The sequence below is a fragment of the Linepithema humile genome, chromosome 5, assembly GCF_040581485.1.
Source record: "Linepithema humile isolate Giens D197 chromosome 5, Lhum_UNIL_v1.0, whole genome shotgun sequence".
Lineage (NCBI taxonomy): Eukaryota > Metazoa > Arthropoda > Insecta > Hymenoptera > Formicidae > Linepithema > Linepithema humile.
The window spans coordinates 18,632,664-18,647,216 of record NC_090132.1 but is presented as its reverse complement, the minus strand read 5'-3'; the positions used below and the strand labels follow the sequence as shown (position 1 = coordinate 18,647,216).

The 14,553-nt window shown below is 32.7% G+C and overlaps 5 protein-coding genes across 10 annotated transcripts; 2 read left to right on the top strand and 3 right to left on the bottom strand.

Annotated features, from left to right (window-relative positions):
- Positions 1-37: 37 nt before the first annotated feature.
- On the top strand, positions 38-2,896 carry LOC105676373 (secretion-regulating guanine nucleotide exchange factor-like). Of its 2 annotated transcripts, none has more exons than XM_012374202.2 (5): positions 38-255; positions 990-1,560; positions 1,843-2,100; positions 2,190-2,354; positions 2,614-2,896. In XM_012374202.2, the coding sequence occupies exons 1-5, from the start codon at positions 229-231 to the stop codon at positions 2,778-2,780; spliced, it is 1,188 nt and encodes a 395-aa protein (XP_012229625.2). In that variant the 5' UTR covers positions 38-228; the 3' UTR covers positions 2,781-2,896. The 2 variants fall into 2 exon arrangements, with proteins under 2 accessions (XP_012229625.2, XP_012229617.2); XM_012374194.2 differs by lacking the exon at positions 38-255 and adding an exon at positions 323-479.
- Positions 2,897-2,997: 101 nt separating this feature from the next.
- Fam92 (CBY1 interacting BAR domain containing protein Fam92) lies at positions 2,998-5,585 on the top strand. Of its 2 annotated transcripts, XM_012374212.2 has the most exons (8): positions 3,001-3,228; positions 3,329-3,430; positions 3,541-3,669; positions 3,955-4,135; positions 4,396-4,620; positions 4,757-4,789; positions 4,913-5,074; positions 5,146-5,585. In XM_012374212.2, exons 1-8 carry the CDS (start codon positions 3,197-3,199, stop codon positions 5,275-5,277), a joined length of 996 nt encoding a protein of 331 aa, XP_012229635.1. In that variant the 5' UTR covers positions 3,001-3,196; the 3' UTR covers positions 5,278-5,585. The 2 variants fall into 2 exon arrangements, with proteins under 2 accessions (XP_012229644.1, XP_012229635.1); XM_012374221.2 differs by lacking the exon at positions 4,757-4,789 and having other exon boundaries at positions 2,998-3,228.
- Positions 5,586-5,725: 140 nt separating this feature from the next.
- LOC105676400 (heat shock factor-binding protein 1) lies at positions 5,726-6,918 on the bottom strand. 2 transcript variants are annotated; one of them, XM_012374242.2, is made up of 3 exons: positions 6,671-6,918; positions 6,517-6,583; positions 5,726-5,964 (listed from the first exon to the last, which is right to left on the bottom strand). In XM_012374242.2, exons 1-3 carry the CDS (start codon positions 6,767-6,769, stop codon positions 5,876-5,878), a joined length of 255 nt encoding a protein of 84 aa, XP_012229665.1. In that variant the 5' UTR covers positions 6,770-6,918; the 3' UTR covers positions 5,726-5,875. The 2 variants fall into 2 exon arrangements, with proteins under 2 accessions (XP_012229665.1, XP_012229657.1); XM_012374234.2 differs by having other exon boundaries at positions 6,517-6,918.
- Positions 6,919-7,071: 153 nt separating this feature from the next.
- Positions 7,072-11,193, bottom strand: LOC105675962 (A disintegrin and metalloproteinase with thrombospondin motifs adt-2-like). Of its 2 annotated transcripts, XM_012373483.2 has the most exons (5): positions 10,589-11,193; positions 10,279-10,491; positions 9,399-10,153; positions 8,776-9,152; positions 7,072-8,719 (listed from the first exon to the last, which is right to left on the bottom strand). In XM_012373483.2, exons 1-5 carry the CDS (start codon positions 10,703-10,705, stop codon positions 8,169-8,171), a joined length of 2,013 nt encoding a protein of 670 aa, XP_012228906.2. In that variant the 5' UTR covers positions 10,706-11,193; the 3' UTR covers positions 7,072-8,168. The 2 variants fall into 2 exon arrangements, with proteins under 2 accessions (XP_012228906.2, XP_067210807.1); XM_067354706.1 differs by lacking the exon at positions 10,589-11,193 and having other exon boundaries at positions 9,399-10,156; positions 10,279-10,406.
- A 142-nt stretch (positions 11,194-11,335) lies between these two features.
- On the bottom strand, positions 11,336-14,194 carry LOC105676143 (A disintegrin and metalloproteinase with thrombospondin motifs adt-2-like). Of its 2 annotated transcripts, XM_012373819.2 has the most exons (6): positions 13,935-14,194; positions 13,625-13,837; positions 12,748-13,499; positions 12,128-12,501; positions 11,677-12,069; positions 11,336-11,586 (listed from the first exon to the last, which is right to left on the bottom strand). In XM_012373819.2, exons 1-6 carry the CDS (start codon positions 14,049-14,051, stop codon positions 11,501-11,503), a joined length of 1,935 nt encoding a protein of 644 aa, XP_012229242.2. In that variant the 5' UTR covers positions 14,052-14,194; the 3' UTR covers positions 11,336-11,500. The 2 variants fall into 2 exon arrangements, with proteins under 2 accessions (XP_012229242.2, XP_012229234.2); XM_012373811.2 differs by having other exon boundaries at positions 11,336-12,069.
- Between the last annotated feature and the right edge of the window lie 359 nt (positions 14,195-14,553).

Genomic DNA, 14,553 nt, shown 5'->3' with positions numbered 1-14,553 from the left:
TTCATGTATAGCAGCCTTATTGCATCCATGTAATTTTCGTAAGGTTGTCAGTATTGCAATATTTTGTCCATGATAATGATTGTGTAAATAGAGAAATCTAAAAATATACAGTACTGTGTGTTTTAACGTGAAACGTAGAAATCCAAAAATTAGTACAACAAGAAAAAGAAATAAAACGTTTATTCTGAATCCTAAAAAAAAAAACACAATAGAGAACATTATCTGGTTATGTCTACATATTATTTGATTTCATGGGTAAGACAACTGTGTACATGTTCAAATTTTTTATTTATAAAAAAACTGATTGTTTTCAAAGTATGTTTATATATTGCATGCAATGATCAAATCGAATCTAATATATACAAGTAGATATGCATTACCAATTTTTGTTGTTAAAGTTCAAATCAGAAGTTGATAATTATAATACTTTATACATATATAAGACAAATAGAGGAGCGATTCCCTGGACATTACTAGAGGTATATTTGGGCTTGTTAACCTCATAAAATTCAAATATATCTAAAATTCTTAGTTTTTATGTATGTTCCTTCAAACTCTTCATATAAACGAATATCGTTATTTACTTGTATTTTTAAAAATAAAGTATAGATTTTTTACTCTAGCTACCAATATATGTGCAATTCTAAACTGTAAATCCACCTTTGATTTAAAATTGATTATTTTGAATGTTATATATTTTTATTTTTGGTCAATATATGGATGATATTTTGAAGTTTGAAAGTTTGATTTGAAATTTTATAATCTTAAAATAAAAAAAAAACGATATGTATGAAACATATCCAAAATAAATGCTTCTTTGATATAGAATTGAAATATAAAAAATAAACTGTACAGTCAATTTTCAACATTTTATGATTAAATAAATTAAGACAATAAATTTGTAAAAAATTTAGAACAAACTTATAAAATTGTATAAGTCTTTAGCGCCTTTCAAAATCCCAAACTAATCTTACGAACTTCTTTTGCAGGGTGCAAATTCCCATGGCCAATTAGGGCAAGGTGTATTATCGGAGCAAAGCATCTTAGGCAACAAAGTCGATTTATCAAAATGTTCCTTAAGACCTGAAGCTATAAAAAAAATTGTTGGTGGTGCTGGACACACACTGATTTTGGATTCTGACGGACGCGTTTATTCTTGTGGGTTGAACGACAAGGGACAAACTGGACACAATAACATTAAGCAGAGAAACATTTTAACATTTCAAAGAATATGCGCTCTTGAGCATCAAGTAGTGACTGATGTATGCTGTGGATGGGATAGTTCTGCAGCGTTAACGAAGGACGGCGAGTTATACGTATGGGGCTCTAATCGTTATGGACAATTGGGTTTAGATCCTGCAGTTTTTTCTTCTATATCGTATCCCCGCAGAATCTTGATCAATGAAAAGATCAAACATGTTTCGATGGGGTTGCGACATACCGCCGTAGTGACGGAAAATCATGAGCTTTATATCTGCGGAGCAAATAACAGAGGACAATTGGGTTTAATTAATTCAGAAACTATGGAGCCTTATACTCTTCTAAGTACATTTACCAAAGGTATGACATTTTTATTCTATAAAAAATATGCAAATTAAGGAATTCTAAAAATTTAATAAGGACAAAGCGTTAAAAAACTACGCAAATGTTTTTTTAAACAATTTTTTAACATATTTTTTTATTTATTTTTATTATATATTTATTTCTCGGTTTTATTGTCTATTATATATTGCATTCTTCGCAATTTATATTGTTGGTAGCTAGCTTATTGAATAGCATTATACAATAAGGAAATAAAAATATTTCCATTTAATTGAAAGAATCAATGGAGAGTATTAACAGTTCCAGAATTGTCAATTCAGGGAAACATAGAAAACATGGCATGCGGTCCATATTATACTATCGTCGTAACAAAAAATCAAAAGAATACTTACAATACATATGTTTTTGGTGATAACAAGCATGGGCAATTGGGTTTCTATCCCAAAACATCTTCTAAAATGCGATTATCGCAACCTAAGTGTATTCCGTTTTCCGATGCGCGACTTAAAGCGCCAATACAAATCCACACAGGATGGAGTCACATCAATATCTTGAGCAGTAATTGAACTGAATTTGCTTTATAATTAATATAAAATATATATACACACACACACACACAATATGTTAAACGTACTGTATGATTTTAGATGGTACTGTTTTTTCATGGGGGAGAAATGATTATGGTCAGTTGGGCCGCCCTTTATCGAATTCACAAAATGAAATATCCATAGAAGAAAGACTTCAGTGTATTGAAGGAATCCCAAAAATCACTCAACTTTCGGTTGGATCAGAACACAACGTTGCCTTAGCGGGTAAATTAGTAGATACAATAAATATAAACGCAAATACTTTTTCAATTGCGTATACTAAAAATAGAAGATAATACATGTCGAATAATTGGTTTTACAATTAAGACACACACTCTTGTTTTTCCTCTTATTAAACAAAAAAAAAAAATAGATGAGTTTTTTGAAGCTTTAGAAATATATATTTTAAAGAATGTAATGTGGTTAAATATTAAAAGAAATATTTTTTGGTGTGCATTTATAATGTATAATAATTTAATATTAGATAATGGGACGATATTATGCTGGGGCTGGAATGAGCATGGAAACTGTGGTAACGGAAACGTGAAGAACGTTTTGAAGCCGGAATTTGTGCTGCTTTCAAATAAATCTATTGGCGTCCTCGTCGGTGCTGGCGCAGGTTACTCATTCGCTGTGATAAAAGATAGTTGATCGCAATATTAATATATTGCTAATTTATTAAATATATATATTATAAGATATGTATATAATATTATAATTTTTAGCAAAATTTTACATTAAATAAATGTGATTATTTTACTATAAAATTTATTTTCTTTTAATATAAAGACCATATGTAGATAAGCCTTTCAAACTCTAAAGACAAACACAATACAGGAAGTTGATAGTCAACCCCCAATATATGTAGTTAGTCTGAAGGGAGTATAGGAAACGCGGCGCAACTTCACCTGCGGCAATTCACCACCTGCCAGTAGGCAACTGTCATCGGTCGCGTGCGGAAAAGGAAACGGTCGATACTACATTTCTACTACATTTCTGCGTGATTTTTCTGTCACGCAGAAAAGTTCATCGAATATTTTACGGAGTACGTCACGGAAAAATAGAAAATGCTTCGAGTGCGCTCCCAAAGTAGCGTGTAGTAAGTTAAGCGAAAAATGCAAATATTTGGATAGTATTTTATGACGTTTTCTTACAAATCATAGATGCAAATTGTAAATGATTTTCTTTTGTTTGTTTAGTGAGCAGGAGGCGAAATTTGTGCAGGATCGCATAACAGGCGTAGAAAAACACTTCGCTGAGCTGTGCACGGTATTCGCGGCGTTCACCAGGAAAGCGGCCAGGTGCTGTAATTGACCGACAAACTATATCGATTATTTTTCCTTAGCGACACATGTGAAACTACCACACCGATAGCAACGCACCTTTTGTTCACTGGCTTACTTTTTTTCAGATTACGCGACAAAGGCGACGAATTGGCTAAAATAATACAAATCTATGCCGACTCGGAAATTATAAATCGATCCCTGAGCACCGGACTCGCGAACTTTTCTGTAACATTATCAGTTATCGGTGATTATAGGTAAAACTATTTCAAATCATTGTGTTTCCATTCTAAAGTATAAAAAAGAAAAAGATTGTAATAACACTAATTTCTTTCTAGTAGCAAATAATTAATATATCCAATATTGCTAAAAAAAAGAAAATGGAAAAAAATCTAATCTATTTGCATAAAATGTTTGCTTTTTTATATTAATCATGATTTTTATTTCTTAACGTATGGAGAAGTCGTGAAAATCTTGCGGCTGATTTTAAAAACCTATTTTATTTAAAATTTTATTTATATAAAATTATCGATTTATTTTAGAGATGCGGGAGTACAGAGATTGGACTCCAAGGTGATTGCACCTCTTTCGCAATATGCGACGATCTGCAAGCATGCCCGCGATGACGTAAGAAACACTTTTGCAGCGCGCGACAGAGAACTCACGAGACGAAGGCACTTGGACAAAGTTCGGGAAAGAAATCCCAGGAATCGCCAAATGATAGTATCCTTAAAAATATGATAATACATATCCAGACAATTGAAGATTTATTTCACCAAAATCAATTAAAACTTTAGCTCCAATTTAACTAAAGTCTTTTATGACAAAATAAGAATCAGTTAAATTATAATAAAAATCAATAGCCATTGGTAAAACTGTTCAAAAGATCTAATCTTGTTTTTAAGTACAAAATTGTTCAAAAGATCTAATCTTGTTTAAGTACAAGTGTCTCTTACGAATCTTTAACTAAAAAAGGATACTAGTCGCAAGCCGAATCAGAACTGATGAAAGCATCCGTTGAAGTGTCCCGAGTAGTAAAAGGATTGGAGGAGCAGATCGACTCATTCGAGCGACGAAAATTGCACGACTTGAAGTCCGTGCTTTTGGACTTTGTCACCATCGAGTTGAGCTTTCACACTAAAGCTCTCGAGCTTTTGACAAAAGCGTACCAAGACGTTGCGGCTATCGACGAGATAAAAGATCTTGAGGTAAGATAAAAGATATAAATTTTTTTTCAAATTGTGTATTATGTAAAAAAATGGTGAAATTGTGAAATATAAAAATTTATAACTGTATTATAACGATATTCATATAAACATAATCAATTTATCCTTAAACGTGCAGGACTTTCAAACTACGAGAGGAGAAATGAACGGGGTAAATTTGCTTCAAACTGATACCCGCATTATTAATTTACCTTTCGATAATGTTACTCGTATCAAACGCCGATACAATTTTATGCCGATCTTTTTTTAAGTGTACAATTTTATTGTTATCTAGGAATTTAGAGAAACGATGCGCGTTTCTGACTCTGGCGCAAGATTAAGTACGGTGAGAAGAACTTCATTTCGACAAGCCTATTCACTGACAAACTTGGCCAGTCGATTTGCATCCTCTCCCATGACATCGCAAAGACTAGCTAATCGAGAAACCGAATCTGCTGTAAATATTGAGTCCGAAATACGTCGCTCCACTATTTTATCCTTGAATCTTAATACGCCAAATTCTTTTAGGATTCTGTACGAACTGGCCTCACAAACTCATCCGAATCGGTTCAAGTTGAAGAAGATGCAGACAGCACAGAGGAAACAGAATCAGAGTCAATTCGAGAGAAGCCTGTGAGAACTAGGCATAAATCTATGTAATCTCAATTACCGTTTTAACTTTGCCCTCCTACCTTTTTAGAAAAAAATATCAAGACATTCTGGATATAAAGTAAAGAAACGCTTCATTCTCAGGCCTTTCCCGGCAATTCCTAGGTGTCAGAAGTCGTTAATGTCGTCTATAATATATCGCATACCTTCTAAAATGAATCAGACAAAGTAAATTTTATCATATATTTATTCTTTAAAAATATTTAATTATTTTGTACTTGATATCAGTTTAAGTATCCATTGATACACAAAATTGTTTTGAATATGATTAAATAGTAGTTTAAAAAAAATGTTATAATAGCTTTTTATAATAAGGATAGCATCAAAGATCAATGTAATCAATTCTAAAATTATGTACTCTAATGCTGTCACTATATTTTGTTAACTTTATACTTTAATTAGCTGATGAAGATTGTGTTCGAAATAATATCAAAATACATTTATAAAAAAGTGTAAGTTTATTTTTTTGCATTGTAACAAAAGGATGTGTATCTCACTGCCTCTATATTTTTCTTCCACACATACGTCTATCTCAAATACTTTGGATGACTCCTCACTTATGGATCAGTGCATTGGTAAGAGAATTAACTTATTTTTCGCCACCTTCGACTCCTGCTTGCGTCATTAGATCTGCGATATTCTTTTCCAGATCATCTATTCTGTTGCCCATTTCATCTAGTATTTCTTATTAAGGATCTTTTTATAGCGACAATATCAGTAAGTTAATTTATCTACTATAGATTAATCAAACTAGATTAACTTAGTAAAATACACTATACATACACTATATGATTCGAAAACAAAACATACATGTAATCCAATATTAGTATCTAATATTGGATCATAAACAATGATTGCATTTAAATTTATAATACTATAATCTAATTTTAATATAAAAGTATATGTAAAATCTATCTCAGTGCACAGACACTTTAGAATTTATTTCTTGCTTACTAAAATCAAATCAGAATGAACACATTTCAACTAGCACTTTACATGCAAGCTAAGTAAACAATAATAAGCAACCACTGTCTTTGATTATTTGCTGCATACTTACACTTGAATATTCTGCAATGTAGAGGATATCCAAAAAGCTGAAACATCAACCCACAGCAACACAAAATACTCTACAGAATAAGCTATTAATACCGATTTTGCCAATTGTTGATTCAGCGTGAATATGACATTTTTCATGCGTATTCTTTTAGGTTAAGCACAGGAAAAGGATATTTCTTCCTATGATCTGGTCGGACATCGTTTGAAACTTGTCTTGCATGTTCTGCAGCAGCGTTTGCACCTGCAAAGGAGTCAACGTAGCGTCATCGTTGCGTTGCGATGCGTCTTCGGATGCATCATCATCCTGTGCGTAAGTACGTGGACTCACGTATTGCGTCAACTCCTGCATGTTCTTCGGGTCGGCGTTGTTACCCATCCCGTAAGTGTCGACATCCTCGCCCTTGTGATCCTGCTTGATATCGGCCATCCTCGACGTCCTGCCAGAACGGGGATCAAAAGGTTGTTTGCTCAATCTACGTCGTTAGTGAAATGATTTCTTCGTGAAACGGGCGCACGCAACGCGGCGTCGTATTCACCCGTTGCGTGCTTTAACAGCGATTTGCGGTGACGGACGGAGCTAAGCACCGTTGATTGATCTAACATTTAATCTTAAAACGCCAACAAGACGTCGATAATACTTGATATAAAATACAGAAAATGTCTTAATTCAATGCAGTTTTACATTAAATTTTCAAGTATTTATATTTACTTGCTTATTGTGTTTGCGCAATTTAATTGTTATTATATATTTTGTGATCAATTTACTTAAAAAAAAAAGACTTTATATGTGAAACAGAAAATCAAAATTACGTTAAACATCAGTATGGAATGTTGACCATATAAACATGAGACCATCTAAAATGAAAGAAAAATGTTCTATATACTACTATTTATTTAGAAATAGTGCAAAAGGCAAATTTATAGTCATATACGAATGAATGAATCATATCATTATTGCCTTATGTTTTTTTATTTTCTATTTGATTGATTGGATTTTACAAAATATTTACAATGGAATAAAAATAAATTATCTGCAGTCTGAAAGAAGAAAGAAAGTACTTATACTTTAAAAAAAGGGAAAAGGAAAAGGAATCTAAGCAAAAAAGTTCATGCGGTTTTCGATAGAGTTCGCTGCATTTGCAGCGCGCGAATTTTTATGAATATTATAAGACACAAATATGCATCAATCGGTGTGTTTTGAAATCTATTTACGCAAATCCATGACGATCCATGTTTGTATCGTGATATGTTTCAAACATTCTAAAGCAGAGATGACGAACCTTTTTATGCTTATATATCAAAAAATTAAAAAATATATATATATAACAATAAATAACGTGCCAAAATATAAAGCCTGCATAAAATTCACATACGCTAACATTATATCGCGTATATCATCTTTGATATCATCGGGTATAATCGCATCAACTTGCGATATGCTTCTACGTCAACGAAAACAGCCAGTCCTATAGTAAATTTTTTTTGCGTATTTTGTACATGACGTGGCTTCCGTTTAAAATTGTCCAAAAAATAAAAATTTGAATCATCATAATATTGGAGTAATATTTTAATAAGATAAGGTTTGCCGAATAACTGATTAATTTGTTCCTTAACACAAAAATCGTCGATGAAGGTGCAAATACGTTGCGCAAAGGCCGAATCTCTAATACATCGTTTTTCACAAAAACGAGTCCTTCCTACTTTACGAAAAAATATATATATCTTCACGTGTCATACTTGTAAATGTACAACGAAGAGAAATAAAGACTAAAAGTAAAAGCATAATAATTTTAAAACATACGTAGATCATCTTTCGACAACTATTTTTACGAGTAGCTTTCCGGCAGACAGTAATGCTGGCGGCAATAATAATTTTGACCATTTTCTTCGTGACACCACGTTCCATCAGGAAAATATGGATCGACACGAAAGTTGAGCATTTCTTGGCGTGGTGTGTAATAATCAGATGATTCTTTGTGTGTACAGTATACAGTACATGCTATCCACGGTTTCTCGGCATCATAAGAATACTGTTTCCCCGACTCTGTTATCGCTAAGTTTGCCAATTTGAATTTGGTGCATTTTATGGTAGTAAACAAGTCGATCGTTTTGCGTTTCCCGAAACAGAGTAACGAATCATCGCACAGAACTACGTCGTAATATGGTCCTACACAATTCGGTGTTTCTCTATTCCGATGTTTGCAAATACGTCGTTTGGCTAGTACGCCTTTCGATTTCTGCAAGCAACCACTTTGACAGATGTCTTTCTTCCATTCACTCCAATTATCCTCATCACAAGAGTTAAAATTGTATGGCGGCTCGATAATAGGCAGGCATTTTTCGCCACGACATTCTTTCCCGAGTGCGCAATAAGTACCTAAAAAATATCAATAAAATTAAAATTAACGTATGTAATCAAAAAAGGAGACGTACCACTCAATGCGCCCGCAGTGAAATAAGATTCATTTTTGTGAGGCGTCTCGCATTGTAAATTTTGACATATATCATGCAACGTGACCACGTTCGCATTTTCGTCGTCCAGAAATAGTTGGCATTGTGCTTTGGCGGTCCATTTTCTTCCGGGTAAACCGTAATATAGCGGATTATCAAATATGTCAGATGTCCACCAATCATCGTCATAGTCATCGACATAGATACTATCATCGGTTTCTCGAAGACACGATTTTCTTTTCAACGATGATTTTATTGTGTTATGACTATACATGGACCATTTTATCTCGCTAAAACGTTGTGGCGCAGGTGACATTATATATGTATCCGTTTCGTCGAAATCGTGACGCAATCCTAAGCTGTTGAACATACAAATTATTAATCTTGAAAATGTGTTTTACTTTGCATCGTTTATTTAAAATATTTTTATATATCTCATAATTTATTAATCAATCAATTAACACATAAAAAATTAAACAAACAAATCTTTTAAAAAATTCTCTTTACTTTCAAACTTTAAATTGTACAATTAAATAAATTCTAATAAAAATATTGTATTTAATTTATACTAAACTAATACTACTAAGACTAATGTATAAACTTACAGATGACCGATTTCATGAGCAGCGTGAAGAGATGATTTTTTTATTGAAGAATCGAAATCACCTGAAGAAAATTCTGCTATCGCGCATGACTTATGCGCTTTGCATGCGCCACCGGTAAAGGCTAATCCCGCAACTGAATAATCATCATATGAAATTAAAAACGATGTACCTTTAGTTGTAAAAATGTCCATTCCGGTTATGTAAAGAGCAATGTCCCAGTGACGTGGATCATCGTCGTCTGGAGGATTGAGAGTTTTCTGGTAACTGCAGAAAAGTTTGAGCAGTGTTTTGCCTTCGCCCTTAAAAACTGGAAAATTTGACGATCCTGTTTCCAAAATCGTTAAATTTACCAAAGAAATACCGATACGGACACCCAAACTCCGATGGTGAAAAAAATCCTGAACTTTTTTCAAATACTCTAACTTAATCATATTGCGTATTTTATCGATATTGTTGTCCAGATAAAACATTAACAGAAGATATGCATATGTGTCAACAAAAACAGCCAGTTCTACGATAAATTCTTCATCCATCCTTTTATTTTCTACATAACGTGGCTTCCGTTGAAGATTGTCCAAAGGATAAAAAATTGAATGGCTATAATATTGGACTAATCTTTTAATAAGGTGAGGTTTGCCGAATGATTGATTGATTTGTTCTCTAACGCAAACATCGTCGATGAAGGACAAAGATGCAAACATGTTCCGCAAAGACCAAATCTCTATTATGTCATTTTCCACAAAAATTAGTCCTTTCTACTTTAAAAAAATATATATATGTTTTACACGTGTCAAACAAAAAGAAATAAAAGTTAAAAGAATAATAAAATAAAAGCATAACAACATTGAAAACAGTTTGTTTTTCATATGATACTACTGACCAATCCATGTTCTTGGCAAAAGTTGATGGCCGCAGAGCTGACATGATTCTCGTGAAGAAAGAAGCAAGGATCTGATGCTTTTAATTGCGATAGCTTTTCTGTGATAATTTTTGCGTTATATTTCTTTGCTTCAAACGGAGTCGATACAATCTGGTCGTTTTTACACAGGTTCAGCTGCATTAATTTCCCGAAAACTTTTAATGTTAATAGTATCTATAAATATGATGACAATTAAGAAAAGACTTGTAATTTTTGAATAATATTTTAGACGTTGAACAATAAATAAATCACTACAGTAAATCATACGTACCTCTTTTGCTCCTGTCGGGTTCCAAGCCGGCAGCAATATTATTTCGATATCTTGCGTAATATACGCATTTGTTTTATTTATTAAAATTATTAATGCCAATTTCAGTATAAGAAACATGTTTAGTTTGCGTGTTTTAATTTTAAATATACGGGATGGTTCATTAAAAGTGTTACAGGCTAGTACATATTTCCGAAACTGAATGACATAATTCTTATTTTCCAGCGATTGTTTAATATTGTATGAAATTAATTCGTTTTAAAGCGAAGGTTGTTAAGGTTATTTCAAAGAAATCTGATTTTTTTACGCTTCTCTGATTCAGGCGTCGCGTTTCCACTGGCTTTATAGCTTTTTAGCTTTATAGCTTTATAGCTTTATCTCAACAAATCAGTCATGTCAACTAACTAACAACGTGCTAACTACTTGTCTCGTAACAGAACGTATTAGTTTACTTTTAAATTTTCTACGTAAATATTAACTTCCTTTCCGCAAAGATACTTTCTTTTCCGAAATGACCTTAACGACTTTGCTTGAAAAAGAATTAATTTCATCACACAATGCTCGCTTCGATACTAAATTGTCGCGCGAAAATAAGAACTTTATATCTCGTTCAGTTTCACAAATATTAGTTTGTTATCTTTAATGAATCACCCTGTATATATTTGAAGATATGTGTGTGTGGTGAATATTTATTGTAGTTAATCGCAAAAATTACGTGAGGGACGGCATTGGTTTAAGAGATACAACAAATTAAAGTTTCACAATTTCAATGCTTTTTTTTGTATTACAAACTGACATTACGAACAGTGAATAATCTGCTATTATTTGATTAAAAGAGTCTGCTTACAACTTTCACGCATCAACAAAAGAAGGACTCCTACTTTTCATTCACACATGTAGATAATCTTTCGACAACTATTCTTGCGAGTAACTTTCCGGCAGACAGTGATGCTGGCGGCAGTAATAATTTTGACCATTTTCTTCGTGACACCACGTTCCATCTGGAAAATATGGATCGACACGAAGGTTGAGCATTTCTTGGCGTGGTGTGTAATAATCAGATGATTCTTTGTGTGCACAGTATACAGTACATGCTATCCACGATTTCTCGGCATTATGAGAATATTGTTTCCCTGGTTTTGTTATCGATAAATTAGTGTCGTTGGCCAACTTGATGTATTTTAAGCATTTCTTAAAAGCAAAATAGACGACCGTTTTGTGTTTCCTAGTACAAAGTAAAGAATCATCACACAGAACCACGTCGTAATATGATCCCATGCAATTCGGTGTTTTGTGCAACCGATGTTTGCAAAAACGTCGTTTGGCTAGTACGCCTTTTGATTTCTGCAAGCAACTGCTTTTACAGGAGTCTTCCACCCACTCACTCCAATTATCCTTATTACAAATCTTAAAATTGTATGGCGGTTCTAAAATGGGCGCGCATTTTCCGCCACGACATTCTTTTCCGAGTGCGCAATAAGTTCCTAAAAAAAAAATCAATAAAATTAAAATTAAAATAGGCAATCAGAAGAAGAATCGTACCATTTAACGCGGGAACAGTGAAATAAGATCCATTTTTGTGAGGCGTCTCGCATTGTAAATTTTGACATATATCATGCAACGTGACCACGTTCGCATTTTCGTCGCGCAAAAATTGTTCGCATTGTGCTTTGGCAGTCCATTTTCTTCCGGGTAAACCGTGATATAGCGGATTATCAAAAATGTCAGATGTCCACCAATCATCATAGCCATCGACATAGATACTATCATCGATTTCTCGAAGACACGATTTTCTTTTCAACGATGATTTTATTGTGTTCTGACTATACACGAACCATTTTAACTCGCTAAAACGTTGTGGCGCAGGTGACATTATATATGTATCAGTTTTGTCCAAATCGTGATGCAATCCTAAACTGTTGAACATACAAATTATTAATCTAAAAAATTTGTTTTACTTTGCATCGTTTAATTAAAATATTTTTATATATCTTATAATTTATTAATCAATTAGTTAACACACTAAAAATTAAACAAACAAATCTTTTTAAAAATTCTCTTTACCTTTAGACTAAATTGAACAATTAAATAACTTCTAATTGAAATATTGTATTTAATTCATATTAAACTAATACTACTAAAACTAATATGTATAAACTTACAGATGACCAATTTCATGAGCAGCGTAAACAGTCGATTTTTTTATTGAAGAATCGAAGTCACCTGAAGAAAATTCTACTATCGCGCATGACTTATGCGCTTTGCATGCGCCACCGATTAAGGATATTCCCGTAGCTGAATAATCATTATATGAAGTTGAAACCAATGCTCTAGTTACAAAAATGTTTATTCCGGTTATGTAAAGAGCAATGTCCCAGTGACGCGGATCATCGTCGTCTGGAGGATTGAGAGTTTTCTGGTAACTGCAGAAAAGTTTGAGCATTGATTCAGCTTCGCCGTCAAAAACTGGAAAATTTGACGATTTTGTTTCGAAAATCGTTACATTTACTACAGAAATGCCGATACGGACACCCAAACTCTGATGGTGAAAAAAATTCTGAATTTTTTTCACATATTTTAATTCAATCATATTGCGTATCTTTTCGATATCGTTGTCTAGATAAGACATTAACTTGAGATATGCATCTGTGTCAACGAAAATAGCCAGTTCTATGATATATTCATCATCCATCTTTTTATTTTCTACATAACGTGGCTTTCGTTGAAGATTGTCCAAAGGATAAAAATTTGAATGGCTATAATATTGGACTATTCTTTTAATAAGGTGAGGTTTGCCGAATGATTGATTGATTTGTTCTCTAACGCAAACGTCGTCGATGAAGGACAGAGATGCTAACACGTTCCGCAAAGACCAAATCTCTATTATGTCATTTTCCACAAAAATGAGTCCTTTCTACTTAAAAAAAATATATGTATGTTTTTCACGTGTCAAACGAAAAGAAATAAAGATTAAAAGAATAATAAGGTGAAAGCATAACAACATTGAAAATAGTTTGTTTTTCATATGATACTACTGACCAATCCATGTTCTTGGCAAAAGTTGATGGCCGCAGAGCTGACATGATTCTCGTGAAGAAAGAAGCAAGGATCTGATGCTTTTAATTGCGATAGCTTTTCTGTGATAATTTTTGCGTTATATTTCCTTGCTTTAAACGCAGGCGATACAATCTGGTCGTTTCTACGCAGGTTTAGTTGCATTAATTTCCCGAAAACTTTTAATGTCAATGGTATCTATAAATATGATGACAATTAAAAAAAAATTTGTAATTTTTGAATAATGTTTTAGACGTTGAACAATTAATAAATTACTACAGTAAATCATACGTACCTCTTTTGCTCCTGTCGGGTTCCATGCCGGCAGCAATATTATTTCACTATCTTGTGTGATATACGCGTACGTCTTATTTATTAAAATTATTAATGTGAATTTCAATAAAAGAAACATATTTAGTTTGCGTTTTCTTTTCTAAAGACTAAAAAATCTTTAATTAAAAAGTACTTCTACAATATATATACAAATTCTTATATACATATGTTACGAAATTCTCTTGCTTGTTATATCTTAGAAGATCGCATGCAAAACACATACTGACGTCTGTATTTATGAATATCATTCTTGTCGTGACATCTAAGTTGCGTTCGTTTTAAACACTTATTAACGCTTACGCGCTGTGAACAGCGCTTATAAGCGCTATTTTCAAATTCATACAATGTTAACTGACGATTGACACTTTTCTTTAAATTAGAAGTGAAATCACTCGTATTTTATTTGTAGATTATTGTAGTGCAATCATTTTGTTTCAGTTATTGGATCACATTTACATTTCTTAACTTTGCGATTAAATAATTTATTAAACATTCATTAAATATGTTATTTTTCTTTTATTTGTTTTTTTTATAGTTATTATTTTTAAAGTTTTTTCATTGAAAGAAATGTTTTATCTTTT